This window comes from Brassica napus, chromosome A3, assembly GCF_020379485.1.
Source record: "Brassica napus cultivar Da-Ae chromosome A3, Da-Ae, whole genome shotgun sequence".
Taxonomy (NCBI): Eukaryota; Viridiplantae; Streptophyta; class Magnoliopsida; order Brassicales; family Brassicaceae; genus Brassica; species Brassica napus.
The window spans coordinates 9,375,433-9,391,464 of NC_063436.1; the positions used below are offsets into that span (position 1 = coordinate 9,375,433).

General features: G+C 29.7%; 1 protein-coding gene and 1 long non-coding RNA gene across 2 annotated transcripts; one reads left to right on the forward strand and one right to left on the reverse strand.

Annotated features, from left to right (window-relative positions):
* Positions 1–6,407: 6,407 nt before the first annotated feature.
* Positions 6,408–13,397, reverse strand: LOC125606840. The gene is made up of 2 exons (XR_007338061.1): positions 8,076–13,397; positions 6,408–7,217 (listed from the first exon to the last, which is right to left on the reverse strand). It is a non-coding gene; the product is annotated as an uncharacterized LOC125606840 (long non-coding RNA).
* A 382-nt stretch (positions 13,398–13,779) lies between these two features.
* LOC106438157 (abscisic acid receptor PYL4-like) lies at positions 13,780–14,992 on the forward strand. Its single transcript, XM_013879232.3, has one exon. It carries the CDS (start codon positions 14,173–14,175, stop codon positions 14,794–14,796), a length of 624 nt encoding a protein of 207 aa, XP_013734686.2. The 5' UTR covers positions 13,780–14,172; the 3' UTR covers positions 14,797–14,992.
* The last annotated feature ends 1,040 nt before the right edge of the window (positions 14,993–16,032 follow it).

Here is a 16,032-nt window from a genome sequence, read left to right on the forward strand (position 1 = left end):
ATTCTTTACCTACAAATCTAATTTTTATATAATAATATTAACCAGTAAATTTATTTCAATAAAAAAAGGTTAAAGTATTTTATTTAATTATATATAAATAATTGATAAAGAAAAAAAAATTGATAAAACATATATATTATTTCTCCAATTCTACAATTAGTTACCATAAATCATTATTTGTAATATTACGTGTGTTATTTTGTAATTTATAATAATAATTAGTTCTATAGTTACCTTTTATTTTTAGATCTGATTAAAATAAATAACTAATAAACGTCAACAACCAATCAAATTATAAATATTTTTAAAAAACTCAATCTATTAACAATATATAAGAAAAATTTACTTAAGTGACTTCTCAATTAATATATAATTATCTCTTTAAAACCAAGGATAAATTTGATTAATGTAAACATGAAAACATGTAAGTTTAAGTAATTTATTTCATAATTTTGTCACATCACAAATCACATTTTCTAACATCATAATTTTAACAGAGTATTAACTCTAGGAAATGCATGTGAAAAATACTTTGATTAATTTACTTTTAAATGACTTATTATATAATATTTTTTTTAAATTACCGTATAATATAATTTTAAGTGACTTGTCATATAATAATTTTAATTCATCTGTTTATATTAATAGATGAATTAAATAACATTTCTTGATTAATATAATTTTAAATGACTTACCATAATTTTTATGTTTTAAAATATAAAAATATTTTAACCATTCCTAAAAGTGATAACTTATACATGATATCACATCATTGGGAAATGATGAGGATTTATATAAGGGAAATTGCCACATATACCACATTCATAGTACCACTTTTCATGTTTACATTAATCACATTTATCATCACTTTTAATGAACGGTAAAAGACACTTATACCCTTATGATTAACTAATATAGACTTAGGGTTTAGAGTTGAGGGGTTGGGTAGAGTTTTTGGAATGTCAAATTTAGGATTCTAATAAATATAAAATAAATACTTAAAATATATAAATTATTTTAAAAAAATAATCTCAAACATAATTTTCGATTTTCAAAATGAAATTTTTTTTAAAGAAAAATTGAAAACAAAAATCAAAAAAGAAAATTTATAAAAAAGTTCAAATTTGAAAAAGTATAATTCGAAAACATAAAAAATTGCTTTTCTTCTAATTTATTTTTCATTTATTTAAATAATGATTTATTTTATATATAGAGAACAAATGTATAAGAATCTTTTGTCACTTAATGAAAAAAATATTTTTGAAAATGTCTTTTTAGTGGTAGTAAAGATGAAAGTGGTACCATGAAAGAGGTAAACGTGAAATTTTCCTTTTTTCTAATTATATATTTGACTGTTTTGTATTCATTGTAAACATTTTAAAATATTTATCCCCCTATATATTAATTGAAAAGTCACTTAAGTGATTTATGCTAAAGTGTCGTTCATAAGAGAGCATTCCAATTAATTGTTATAATTTGATTGGTTGATTTTTTTTAATTTTTTATTTAATTAAAAATTTTAAAAGGAAACTAACCCTAAAATTACCAAATCGAATATATGTTTCCAAACACACAATTAAACATCTTAAATATAGATGAATTAATATAATTCATTTATAGAAACTATTGAATATTATAAATTACATTATATAAATTGATAATATATATTTAAATACATATGATATTACAGAAACAATTATAAAAACGGTTTTAATATATTTATATTAATAGTGAATACAATAAAATATAGATTCCAGAAAACTAATTAATGTAAACCTAATAATATTAATTAAACTCACTCATTCACTCTCTCTCTCTATATATAAATATTCAAAATTGTTTCAACCGTTTTTATAATTGTTTATGTAGTATCATGTGTATTTAAATGTATATTATCAATTTATATAATGTAATCTATGATATTTAATTGTTTCTATAAATAAATTATATTAATTCATCTATATTTAAGATGTTCAAATTGTATGTTTGGAAACACATATTATATTTGGTAATTATAGGGTTAGTTTCCTTTTAAAATTTTTAATTAAATTAATACAAAATTAAAAACCATCAACTAATCAAATTATAATAATTAATTGAAAAACTCTCTTATGAGTGACACGTCAAGTGATTTTTCAATTAATATATAGGGGGATATAACTAGATTTTGTTTTGTGTCATGCGCAGAACAAATAAGTTTAGATATATTTTATTTTTAATTTAAAAAAATTATTTGCATTTAAGCATTATTTTTCTATCTTAATATCGTGGAGAAATAAATAAACAATGTAATTATATGTAGTCCTTTTCTTTTGATTTGTTTTAATTATTTTTATTTTCTTTACTTAAACTTCGATAAAATTAAAATTTATTTTTTAAGAATAACATTTTATTTATAGGATAATGACTATTTTTTTAAATATGTGTATAATCCCCTAGATTTATAGGTATATATATATATAGCTATTTATTTATTTAAATAAATTGTGGATTTTTTAGTCAAAATTTGTTAAACTCATAAAAAATAATGTTAATTTAATTAATGAACCGATAAATTTAAATAAAATTCCAATCAAATTAATACCAACTAAAACATTATCTGATTAGTATTTTTAGTATTATATTTGTAGGACACACTTATTTTAGTATATATATATATATATATATATATATATATATATATATATATATGTTTATACCAATTTTTAAAAACATAAATGAAAATTGATTATTACATTATTTAAACAATCTTTTCAAAAAAATAAACATTTATAAAGTAAATTATATTATACATATCATAACTAAGTGATGTTATTTCATAAATTTTCAAAGTTATGTCATCTTTTTTATTGACATGTCATTTTTTGGTGAGAAAGAATATGGTGATTATACATGTCAATATCAATTCTCAAATAATGTCTAGAGACTAGAGGATGTCATTCGCAAAAGAAAATCAATTTTATTTCTATAACAGTATTTATTTCTTACATTAACTCATTATTTCTTACAGTAACTCATTATTTTACAAATTTATTTTCACTTTACTTTAGTATTCGATACATATGTGGATAGTCTTTGTTGAAAATATTTACGTATAGTCACTCTAGTTCTTTTTTTTTTACAGATTTTTTTTGGCTAATATATATATATATATATATAACAAAACGTTTAAAACTATTTGAATTGAAATCGACTCAACACATTTGGTACATAGACATTTTTTCTTCAAATTATTTGTTTTCAACTTAACATCTAGTCATCTATATTACTTCGTTTCTAGAAAATTTTATCACTCTGCTAATGTTTGTGAATTTACATGTACAAATTAATGCGTTGTAACAACGCTTAGAATTGAGTAATTGTTTACAAGTGATACAAGTAGAAAGTCTCTATTGGGGTCTTGATTTGATTTTTTTATGGATGTCTTGATTTGATTTAGGTAAACAATCAGCTCATTTAAATACGAAACATTTTTGATAAAAAAAATAATAAAAAAAAATCCGAAACTTTTCTTGAAAAAGTGTGGAAGGAGATATATTTGAGAGATGTAACCTAAATTATGATTGAATGGAACTACGCTCCTACTGATTTTATATAGAAAGATTTGCATTGTTGGGCACTTTTTGAGATCTACTTATCTCTAGATGGCAGTCTATTCTGAAAACGTTTTTTAAAAACAATGCATGAGATTAATTAGCATAATAGCTCATTTAAGCAATGATTCTATTTCAAGTTTGTTTATGATCCGTTTCCCAAACGTTTGAAATTGATATAAAAAAAAAAAACTAATTCATCGTGATACATATGTAACACCTTACATTTAACAAAAAAGGTCAATGGAAGTAGGGAACGGTTCTCCATCACATAACCTTGTCTAATTTTTGTTCATTACTCATTAGTATCAGCCAAAAGCATTGCTTCAACAACCACGTGACATAAACAGGCATCCTAACCATCAAACCATAACCCAAACTTGCAACTATATCTGGAATATGATAAAAGTTACACATGTATAATATCCTTAGTTGTGTGCACATAATTGATTGTAAAATCTAATCTATGCAATCACTCTTTAAAATTAATGGAAATATTTGCAGAAAAGAACAATCTATCTATGGAAATTTTATTTTCTACATATATAGACACGTTATACAATATATTAAAACTGGATCAAGAGATTTAAATATAATACATGAGTAAGAATAACCGTTCGATGTAAAAAAAAAAATATATATATATGAGTAAATGAAAACTGCCTTTTCCACTTCCAAAGTTCGAAATGCTTGTAATCTTGGCGTAGACACAAAGTTTAATATTCATGTGTCAATTATAAGCTTTCCTATTATGTATATTATCATAACTTAGAAGACATTAATGCTATGAATTAAGACTGAATTAAATTGAGATGGACTCTAATGAAAAAAATATCATAACTAACTAACAAAACCAAAAGCAATGTTAAGACACGTAAAGACAAATTATGTTAAACCGTGAACCACACGATGAAGTTTGGTATAGTTCATTCATGCTAATTTCCTCTGGAATATAACTTGAGCCAACGGTTCACTTCAATCCATCATTAGAATGCAAATATACATATTTGGTTAAAATTAAAATATTGGATCCTTATCCACATGCACAATACATTTCCAATGAACCTAAACGTGATAACCAATGAAAACATGAAATGATCACCAATTAGATTTCCAATAAAACAATTTTTTGTCTTCAAATGTAGCACTTAAAGTGTCAAAAAATTTCATCATCTTTAAAAATATCTCAGTGTTCACATGTATATGCGAGATTATGATCATGTATACCTTGATGAATAATAGAGATTTTTTTATAGGCTTGATCCGTTTGTATTTTCAAGATCCTTGATATACGTTTCAGAATACATCGTCTGATGATGGCTGTATTTTGTAAACAAAGTAATGCAAGATTTTTCTTTGATGAAAATTGATTTGTCAAATGAAAACTTCATAAAGCAAGTTTTACTATACATGCAAAGATCGTTGGTGGGCAAAGATGCTTAGAAACGGCTTCATGCACCTCGTATGATGATGAATAAATGTTTCACGCGCACATTTGATGGTGTCCATAAAACGTCATATATTATATGAGGGCTTGAGATAGTGTTTGGTACCAATGGTATTTTCTGCAAATATTCTAGTAAAAATAATCATGTGATATTTTTAGGCTGGTGATCATTGTAGCAGCATGGTATGGGTGTAAATAAGTATCAAATTAAATGTAACCTTTTTTATTTTGCTTTTCTTTTAACAAGTAAAAGATGATTTTTTCGAGAAGATCCACTTTCATTTTGTTCAAACAAAAAGGAAAGATCCATTTTAAACAAAAATCATACATGAAGAGAAGTTGTGATTTTCTATTGTAATAAGATATAGATTTTGAAAAAAAAGTCTGGTATATATCTCAAATCTTCATCAATTTATATTTTAATTTTGCATACAATTTTTTTAGTTTCCATGTAACTTTTTTATTCGTTTGAGTAATAATATGGCAACAAAAATTTAATTCAGATGACTAATAACAAAGCATTGAAATTAAATCAGTTAACTGGGCCTTGTGAGGCTTAGCCTGAAATCCATTTGGTAGGAGACTGATGCCGGAGAGGACGCTGGCGTTGTCTACTCTTCGTCACGGATACTCTCATGCTTTGGTCTGGAATCCGCATCTTCGGTGTTCTTTTCCGACATAGCTCTGCCTGTGAACCACGTGCTAGGCACGTGTCTGCTTTTTTTTTGTTAATCCTATCCCCTTTTAATGGTTGCGGTTTTCTTCTTTTTTTTTTTAATTTATAATATTTCATTAATTTAGTCCCTTAAAAAGGGGATCTCGATGAATGTTACATTTCCGGTTAACCAGTGGAAACTAACCTAGGTTACGAAGATCCAACATACAATAATCAAGGCTTAACCACAGACCAAGTTCTTGGTTGCAGTTTTCATTGCTCGCTCTGCCTTTAGTTCCGTGTTTTAGACCAAGTTCTGTTTTGGGTTTCGCCTTGTGGATGTGTTATTGCTGCGGCAGAATCTACAGTCTTCTCTCTGAAGCCTTGTGGTTTTAGGTTGTGGTCTTAGAGTCGCAGTGGTTCTGGCTAGTTTCAGCTCTTCTCTTGGGAGGAGGTGACCTTTCTTATGTCGGTAGATGGCTGAGTTTGGTGTAGGAGGGTCAGCGAGTAAGAGTCGACTGGCGTCTCGTGCTTGTGTCTCTTATCGGTTTTGGCCCCTAGGTTTGGTTGTGGCGGTTGCTTTTTCAACTCAGCTCCTCATCTCTTTGGCAGCTGTCTCATCTGGTTGCATGGCTGGTGGATCTTCGCTTTGTAGCAGGCCGGGTTTTCTTGAGCTCCTGTTTCTCAGTTGATTCTGGCGATTTCCTGTTTCTTTAGAGTGGCTGCTGGTTTTGCGTGGTTCAGCTGTTTGTAGACCCTTCATCGTCCAAGTCTTTTCTAGTTTACTTTTGGTAATCTTTTTTTTGGAAACTCTTTTTTTTTTTTGAAACACTAATTTTGGTAATTTTTACTAGTCCAATTTGCTTACTTTTGTCTCCCGGCTATCCTTCTGTGTCTGTCTCCCGGTAATCTTTTAGCGCTTAGTTGTTGGTTCTTGTAAGATTACTCTGTTGTTTTCTAATGAAATACAGTCGACAAAAAATCTTCGTTGAAATATTACTTAGTCACTGTACTTTTTTTTTCAGAATTTTTGGCTAAAATATATACGTAAAATTATGTATTCATTTATTCAAAAATACACACAATACATTGATTTGTTTACAGAAAATTAAACTAAATTATTACGACACATTGGACAACTGTTTGCATTCCTTGCATTCCAACTACGTAAACAGTGCAAGTGGAATGCATGCCCACATAGAGTATTTGCCATTATATCATTAGAGGCAAATTCCTCTAAGCAAATAATGCACTCACTTTCCCCATTCACGAATACGAAATTCTCCCTCGGTACAGGAATTAATAGAATTTCTTGATGTCCATTAACATCACCAATAACCCCTAACTCTATATCTCCAGTATTCACATTTGGAACTGGAGATTGAGTAGACCTATTAAATAATTTAATTAGGCAGCACAATAGCAAACCTACACCTATACCTATCAACACTATTCCTAGCCCCAGAAAGATCTCGTTTTCATCTGAAGTGTTGACGTTATCATCATCATAGTGCGAAGACATCTATAAAGAACGTAAGAAAAAAAAATTCGTAAGTTTATATGCAGTACTAATACTTGGTGCCCTAGAAAAACAATGAAATTTGGAGCACAGTAGATAAATATTAAATATATTTTAATAAATCTAATTAAATAATAGCTTTTTGAGAAAGTTGCATTAATTTTAGAAAATTTATATTATTTTAAGAAGTATTTATTAAAGTTCAATACATAAATCAGAAATAAATTTGAAGTTCAATACATAAATTGGAAATTATTTTTCTATCTTATACATTTGTTTCTGAATTTATTTGTTACTCTTTTTTCTCTTATAAAAAATTCTTTCAAATCTATTGATTTAGATAATATTCAAAGTGAATCGATGTAAAACTTGTTTTATAAAATTAGCTAGATAGTATAACAATCTAATATGTATTGTTCCTATTTAAAAATATACATACTTTTTAAAAAATTAAATAAACTATATCATGCAAACTGATTAGATTTTTAACAAATATTATTGCTAGTTCTTAGAATATGACTGTTTTTATTTTTGTTTAATTTATTTTTAAAGAAGATTTTTTACATTGGTTTTATTCAATATATATATATATATATATATATATATATATATATATGTGTGTGTGTGTGTATATTTAATTTATTATTCACTTTACAAATTTTGACCATATTTTTATTATTAATCAATTTTATTAGGTAATCTTAATTTATTTTAATAATATATATTTTATTTAGAAGATATATTGTGTACCACAATTTTGGATCAAGTAACATTTTGAATCGCTTTTTCAAATAGAAAGTTTGAACGTTAAAATATATATATACATGCTATATGTTTAATTACTGTAAACATACAACGTACACTATGGGTGGAGGTTGATGTCGTAGATTGATATTCAAAGTGAATCGATGTCGTAGATTGCTTCGATAGTGTTCCGTACCGTGGTGCGTGAGAAAAGGGCCACCCGTGAGATAATGTAGACTTAAATTTCTTTAGGGGACTTCCCAGGTGAGAGAGACTGTGGTGGAACCAAGTTGATTTCTGCAGAAGTGTTTCTGAATCTCTGATGATGTATGGTTACTGAGAGTTGTGGTATTTATAGGTGAGTTACTGTTACGTTTTTGCAACTGGTTAGTTGTCTTGAGTTGATAGATTCTTTTCTCATTCCATTTATAGTTAGTTTGATTGAATTAGTGGCACACGTAATTTATATTTCAATCGGTAGTTGATTGCGTCCACTTTAAATGTGTTATTAGTTTATTTGTCCCTTATAGGTAAATGTTCATTTCTCTTATAGGTAAATGTCCGTATTTAAATTGTACATGGTGGGTTTACTGCTGAATTAGGTAAACAAATGTCATTGTAATAAGTAATAACCCTTCTCAACTTATTTTCTTTGCTTCTAAAAACAAATATCTTAACAGTGAGACATTAATATTATGTATGGCCTTGAAGGGCAGATATCATTTGCTATATATAATCTTACTTTCATTCTTGCTACTCAAACAATTTCTTTTGCAAAGAAAAAACATACAAAGCCATAAATAAACACAGAGTTACACACACATATGTATATATCAATCTTTCCATTCTTCTTCACTTTTTCCAACCCACCCATTCCTACAACACGGACAAACCAATCAAACAGATTATCACTCGTTGTTTAGTTCAATCTTGGATTTGGAACCAAAGGTCGTTCACAAAAAAAGGATTTGGAACCAAAGTTGTCAGGTACATTGATATAATTTATGAACCCTAATTACATGGGTCGGGTTAAATAGTTGGGTCGGGTCAGATTTTATAAATTGGGGTTAACTTTAATATATTATGGATTGACCCCATTAACTTATTTTAAAATCAATTAAATCCGATTGTGATGTTGCTACCATATAATCATTTACTTTGTACATGTGACATGTATTAACATAAACGTCGTGTAGTTGTTGACACATTCTCAAACATTGGATGGTTTCCACCATATTAGAGTAAACTTTGTGTAGTTAAGAAACTTTTTTCCTTTTCAAAATCACCCACTATCCATTTATCACACCACAATCATCTTCTTTTACTCCTCCCCCTTTGAAAAACGTTTTAAACAATTTAAAAGTTTGTTTTTTTTTTGACATTTGATGATGATGATCTCTCTTACTCATCTTCTAAATCTTCTCTCATATTATAGCATGTTTGTTTTCGATTTTTTCATATCTTTTCCATTATTTGGAATGATTCATATGGTGACTTTAAAATCATAGAGAGATGTACGTACTAATCACTTGAAAGAGTATATTTTCTACATATTTGGAGAAACAAAAATTAAAGGTACTTCAAAATCTCGTTATATATATACTTATGAATGGTTGTTCTTAACTCGAATGAGATTTGTCAATAGTGTTCTTTTGGTAAAAAGATTTGTCAATAGTTTTTATGAGATTTAGTCTTTTGATTTCTTTTACTTTTTGTAGGTTGGAAACTTATTAAAGTGTGATGATATTCAAATGATATCTATTCGGAATTTTACAATTCATCTCAAAAGTTGTTTGAATTTTGTTTCTGTTATGGAAGAAATCTTAATAAATGTTAAAAAGAATTCTGTGTGGCTTCATCAACAGATTCTCATAGATGCATCCTTTATTCACTCGTAGATCTTCTCTTTAAGATTTAGTGTGTAATGTTGTTTTCTATGTCTCCTTTGTTTACAATCTCCCTTTGGGATTCATTTATCGAATTTGCAGTCGTTAAAAAAAAGATTAATTAATAGAAAAAATATTGAATTAATTAATTACTGAACATAGAGTTTATCATAATTTATTATTATTGATCATATTTTTACAATTATGTAACTGATACAAACAAAATACGATATTAACTGAGGAAGCAATGAGCTTGGTTGATTGCATGCCTTCTCGAGTTAGAGCAATAGATTTTTAGTTTGGGTGTTTGTTTTATTTTGACGAATAAGATGATGTATTTATGTTCTAAATCTTATTTCCTGAAATGGGATGAAGGTAAAACAAAAGGGGATATTAGGTATAATCTACGCGGTATAATACAAACAAAGATCATGGGGTAATTGTATAAGAAACATTTGTATTAAGAAACAATTACAATAGGAGTCATTTTTCTACTTTATTATTACAAAACATAGATCAGTTTGTAAACAGCTAATTTTATCTGAGACTCTTTCTCCAACGAAAACTGATGTAAACAGCTAATTTTATCTGTCTAGTTGTTGTTACACATTAGTCAATTTCCAACTAACTTACTTTTGGTTAAAATTCATCGTTCTTTTCCTATAACTATTGTTCAGTAATTAAATCTAGAAACTATGAGTAAATAAAATTGATGAGAGAGAACGTGAGTTACACGTTACCCAATGGCTCTCAAGAACATAAATTTTCAGCGTAGCGACATGGGAGCTGCCAGAGCCGCTCTGCCTTCATGATGTTATGGATCGTCAGAGATGGAGAACTTTTGTTCAACAAAACCCCATCGTTGTTATGTCCCATAAAATCGAGAATTGAAGATTAAGTCAAATGTACAGACTGACTTTATCTTGTTTAAAAGGTTTTTTTTTTTCTTTTAAATTATATTAAATCATAAGAACAACAGCCTCCAAACCCTAAGCACCGCAAGCTCACACCTCTTCAACTCCTCACGGGTCCGAGATACAGCGTGCTCCTCAAGGCGAGGAAGAAATGATTTCTGGCCGGAGAGAAACAACTCGAAGGGAACCGCCATCCACTCACGAGAGATCCGACCAAACCTCTAGCCCCGATGGCTGACCACCGTACTCCTGACGAACCACCAGAGCATCGAAGTTACATAGGGGCTCTGGCCCACCCGATTTCGCGACGAGGTGAGAATAGCACCTCCAAGCCAAGAGACACCGGATGTCACAAATCCCGTTCAGTTAAGCCCGAATCCGAGTTCCATACCTCCGCCTCGACAAAGCAGAGTTGCGAAAGCAGTAGAACGGAGGCATGAAAACTAAAGAAACAGAAACAGAGAGGAGGGAGACCGGCGGTGAAAGGAACAACCACCGGCCGCCAAGGGTTTTCAAATCTAGGGTTTCTGCAAGGAAGGAGAGAGAGAAGAGAGAAGCGATTATCTTCACGCGTGCAATTTTTTTAGATTTGTTTAAAAGGTTGAAATCGGATATTTCGTAATGGATCTACAAGTTTAAAACATTAACAGCAAGGAAAACGCAAAATTGATGAGTTTTGTTACTTTTGTAAGTATGGCGGCCATTGAAATAATTGCAGAAAACGTTAACAGGTTTCTGGGGAAGATGAGAAAAATTACAATAGTGCCCACTCAATTACAATAGTGCACTCTTGGTAGTCTAGGTCTAAAATGCGGCTTCATTGAGGGATGATTGTGTGTTGTTCACTTTAGTGTTACTTAGTTGATGATTCTTATGTGAGAGTTTTTTCTTGTTACATGCTTATTATACTTTCTTGTGATAGTGTATTACTAGTTACTGGTGGATTGGATTAAGGGGAAGAATCTGATTGTCTCGAATGGTGCTCCATAAGTCACACAACATAAAGGTCCTCCTTCAGTCGCGGAACTCAAAGGTCCTAACGATGTTATAAACCTCATGTAACGATGTTATAAACCTCATACAAATTTAAACATAGGATTTACCTGAATCTAGTTGAAGATTGACGCGATCTGTAATCCGTAAGATGACAATTGGATAGGAAACTTGGGACATGTAATGGTTTTTGAGACATTCAAGAATAAAAAGCATAAATGCATTAATCAATTTACAAATTTGTGATACGAATGTGTGATTGATTTAATAGTTTTCTGGCGCTTTGATAGTGTTTTCTGGTTTTATTATTGAGCTAAAGAAATAAAAACCAAGACGTAGAAAATGAATATCATGCTATATGTGATAAAAAAATTAGTTTATTCTAATATATTTATAACAAGAGACGAGTGTAACTACGAACAACTCTTTAGATATGGTTCAAAACAAGATATTGACAACGTAGGTGTAGGAACCGACCAATATCTAAGGTACAGTCTTGACATTTATAGAGGATGCAAATAGTTATTGAAATCAAATGCGAAGCTGTTGTAAGCTATATACAAATCAAACAAATAAAGATGGACGAAACACATTGTGATATAAAGAAACAAATAGTTAAAATGGAGAAGAAATCCATCTACAATTCTCACTCTATCAAATCCATGTCTTACCTTCTCGCATGATCATGATTACTGCATCATCTCCTATCAATTTCACTTTTTCATCTCTTTCAATAAAAACATTAGGACGAATTCTAATTAGACTAGCGGCACCGATTATATAACTTAAATTATGTATTGCAATGTTAATATACAACTACAGGTAAATCATTATAAACTAAGAGTTTTGCTTTCATGTGCGGAAATAATTTTCTTACAAATATTTAGTTTATATCTTATTAATTCAAAAATAAGTATGATAAGTAATTATTTACGTTCTCAAAAAGTTTAAGTCAAACATCAAATGATTTATATATGACAAAGTTTTTCATCAAAATATATATGCTTATTATTTTGTTGAAATTTTAAAAACACTAACATATTAGAAATATTTTTGAAAATATATTTATACAGATATTTTTGATTAATACATAATTATAAATTGCTTTATATCTTATTAAAAAACAATATAAGAATAATATTTCCAGATAATAGCACACTATATATAAAAATTACCTTATTCTCTTATAAATCAGTGTTTGAATATTAATTAATAATCAATTGTCTTTAACATATAAATCTAAGGATAATTTTGACTTTAACCGCTCTAATTTTTAACATTAGAGCTCGAATCCGTAAAATCACTTTAAATTTTTTAACATAATCACTTCATGTTGAAAATTATGTTCTAATTTTTTTTTAGTTAAAACCATTGGTATTTGTATATAAATAAATATCACTTGAATTAGGTAGCACGGAAGCTTTGCCAGACGTCTACTTCCCGCTTCGAAACCGAATCGGAATCAGAAGCTTGGAGAAGCTCTCGGAATCTGGCTTTCAATATGCTTCTAAAAATACTTCTTTAAAAACACGTTGGATGCTTACGGTTCCGTTTAGGAATCACACTTCTATTTTAAAAATTCAATGTCATGATTAAGTAAAAATATATATTATATTTTATTTTATATAAAATTCAAAATTAATAGTATTAAAATAGAGAGAATACAAAATATGCAAATATCAAAATTAATACTATAAATTATCTTTGTGCATAATAATTTTTTGTAATAGATCTTGTATATAAATTCAAATATATTGTGACAGATATTTGTGAACTATTAAAAATAATCAATTTGATAATATTTTTTATAAGCTTAATCTGTTAGTATTTTTATAATTAAAATATGAAGTCAACTAAAGGAATAAAATTATTAAAAATGAACAAGTGATTTTTTCATTTTGAATCATAAACTTTTAGTCATAAGTTTTATTAAATCGTTTTTATGTTTATATATATATATATAAAAATATTTATATTTATATTTATTTATTGGATATATGCTTTCAATGTAACCGGTTGCTAATTTTTTGAAAAACTTCACTTTTATCCATATGATTTTGTTTCCGCGTATCCGATTTCTATTCCAGAAATTCAAGTCAACAAAACCATACAGGGGCATATAGGTAAATTAACAAAGATCAACTTGCCTTTTTGTTTTTCGTTATCACCACTCGCATACTCACATGAACTCTGCATTTAAAACTGTCTCTCTCAAACCGAAAGACACAACCAAACTTTTCTCGCAAGTCGCTGTAAAGTTGATCTTCTTCCTCCTTTTTTATATACACACATCTTCTTCTCCCTTTAACATCTTTCTCTTCAAACCTCCACTTCCTCTTAACCCTAAATAAAGATAACAAAAGACCGAACTATATCAAGATTTTATAAAACAAGAACGTCGTCAACGTAACTCACATCAACATGCTCGCCGTACACCGCCCTTCCTCCGCTGTGACAGACGGAGACTCCGTCCAGGTCCCGATGATGATCGCTTCTTTTCAAAAACGTTTCCCTTCTCTCTCACGCGACACAGCCGCAGCTAGTTTCCACACGCACGAGGTTGGTCCTAACCAGTGCTGCTCCGCCGTGATCCAAGAGATCTCCGCCCCTATTTCTGCCGTATGGTCCGTCGTCCGACGCTTCGACAACCCGCAAGCTTACAAACACTTCCTCAAAAGCTGCAACGTCATAGGCGGAGACGGTGGAAACGTTGGTAGCCTCCGTCAAGTCCACGTCGTTTCTGGCCTCCCCGCCGCGAGCTCCACCGAACGTCTCGATATCCTAGACGACGAACGTCATGTTATTAGTTTCAGCGTCGTTGGTGGAGACCACCGGCTGTCTAACTACCGGTCCGTCACGACTCTTCACTCTTCTCCGATCTGTGGAACCGTGGTTGTTGAGTCTTACGTCGTTGACGTGCCTCCCGGGAACACTAAAGAAGAAACTTGCGACTTCGTTGACGTTATAGTACGGTGCAATCTTCAGTCTCTTGCTAAAATAGCTGAGAGTTCTGCGGTGGAAGGGAAGAAGAAGACGTCCATGTAATGAGTGTTTTGTTGTCTGAGTAGTATCGTTTTGATCCGGCGTCGTTTTCTTGTTTTTAAGCCGTCGTGTGATCTATGTTTTCCGGCTTATTGTGTGAAAAAAGAGGAGAATGCATTAGTAATTTAATCTGTTATGATCATAATCTTATGTTATTTTTGTATTTAATATCCATAAATAACCGATTCTGATAACCCTATTCCAGCTTTCACCACCCACAGATAATAAAAACTAGTGATATACGAAATTTGTTGCCTTCGTTTAGGCTTAAAGTTAGGGTAAAAAATTAAAATGAACATAATATATACATGCACATATTTTTTATATTGAAGATGAACATGTTGATGAAATAAAATATGTTTTGAACATGGTGATGAAATAAAAAAATTTGCAAGTGGACAATGAGTTGAATGAGATAACCACACAAAGCCAAGCTGTTCTTCTTTTCCACTTAATAAAAAGGAATCCAAGTTGCAGATTGTTTATTTCCACCTCCTTGCTTTCTGATTCTTCCCAACTGAGCCATACAATATTAAATTTATAATAATATAAGCAATCTAGAATAGAGAAGAGAGCAAGTTGCATGTCCTGTTACATCACGAGAGTCACGATATGTTTCATTGGGGTTCCAAGTGATCTCTACGATTATAAATAATTAAAACTGATTTCATTTGTTTTATATATTCAAGTGGTTCTCAAACTTTAAGTCTTATATTTCTATCCACAAAGTTTACAAACTTCAAATTGTTGTATTTTATGCATATCTGTAATACAATAATAAAAGTTCGCCACTACGTAATAATTAAGTTCCACAACTTTAAATCATGATGACATGGTACTTGAAAAATGTATGATGGGTTGAGAACTATGTTTATATCTTCTCAACGTATTCATATCTTTTTAAAATATTCGTATTCTACTTTTACATATTGCAAAACTAAGTTTGGACTTTAGTTTGAGATTTCTTAGTTATATAAAAGTTAAATCGATATTGTAAACAACACAAACAAACAGCTAGCGAAACGAATACGTCATTGCAAAGCACCGATATAATGGATACGTTGTAGCATATGTGGTTTCATACTTTCATTTACTGTTTCTTGTGGTCGTCTAATATCGACAAATATAGCATAGCTTACAAATCATAAGATGCATACTTAATGTGGCCGCGAAAGGTGTAAAAGTATAATGAATGGGAAAAAATTGGCAGTGCAAGTGGGAGTGGGGTAGATGAATGTG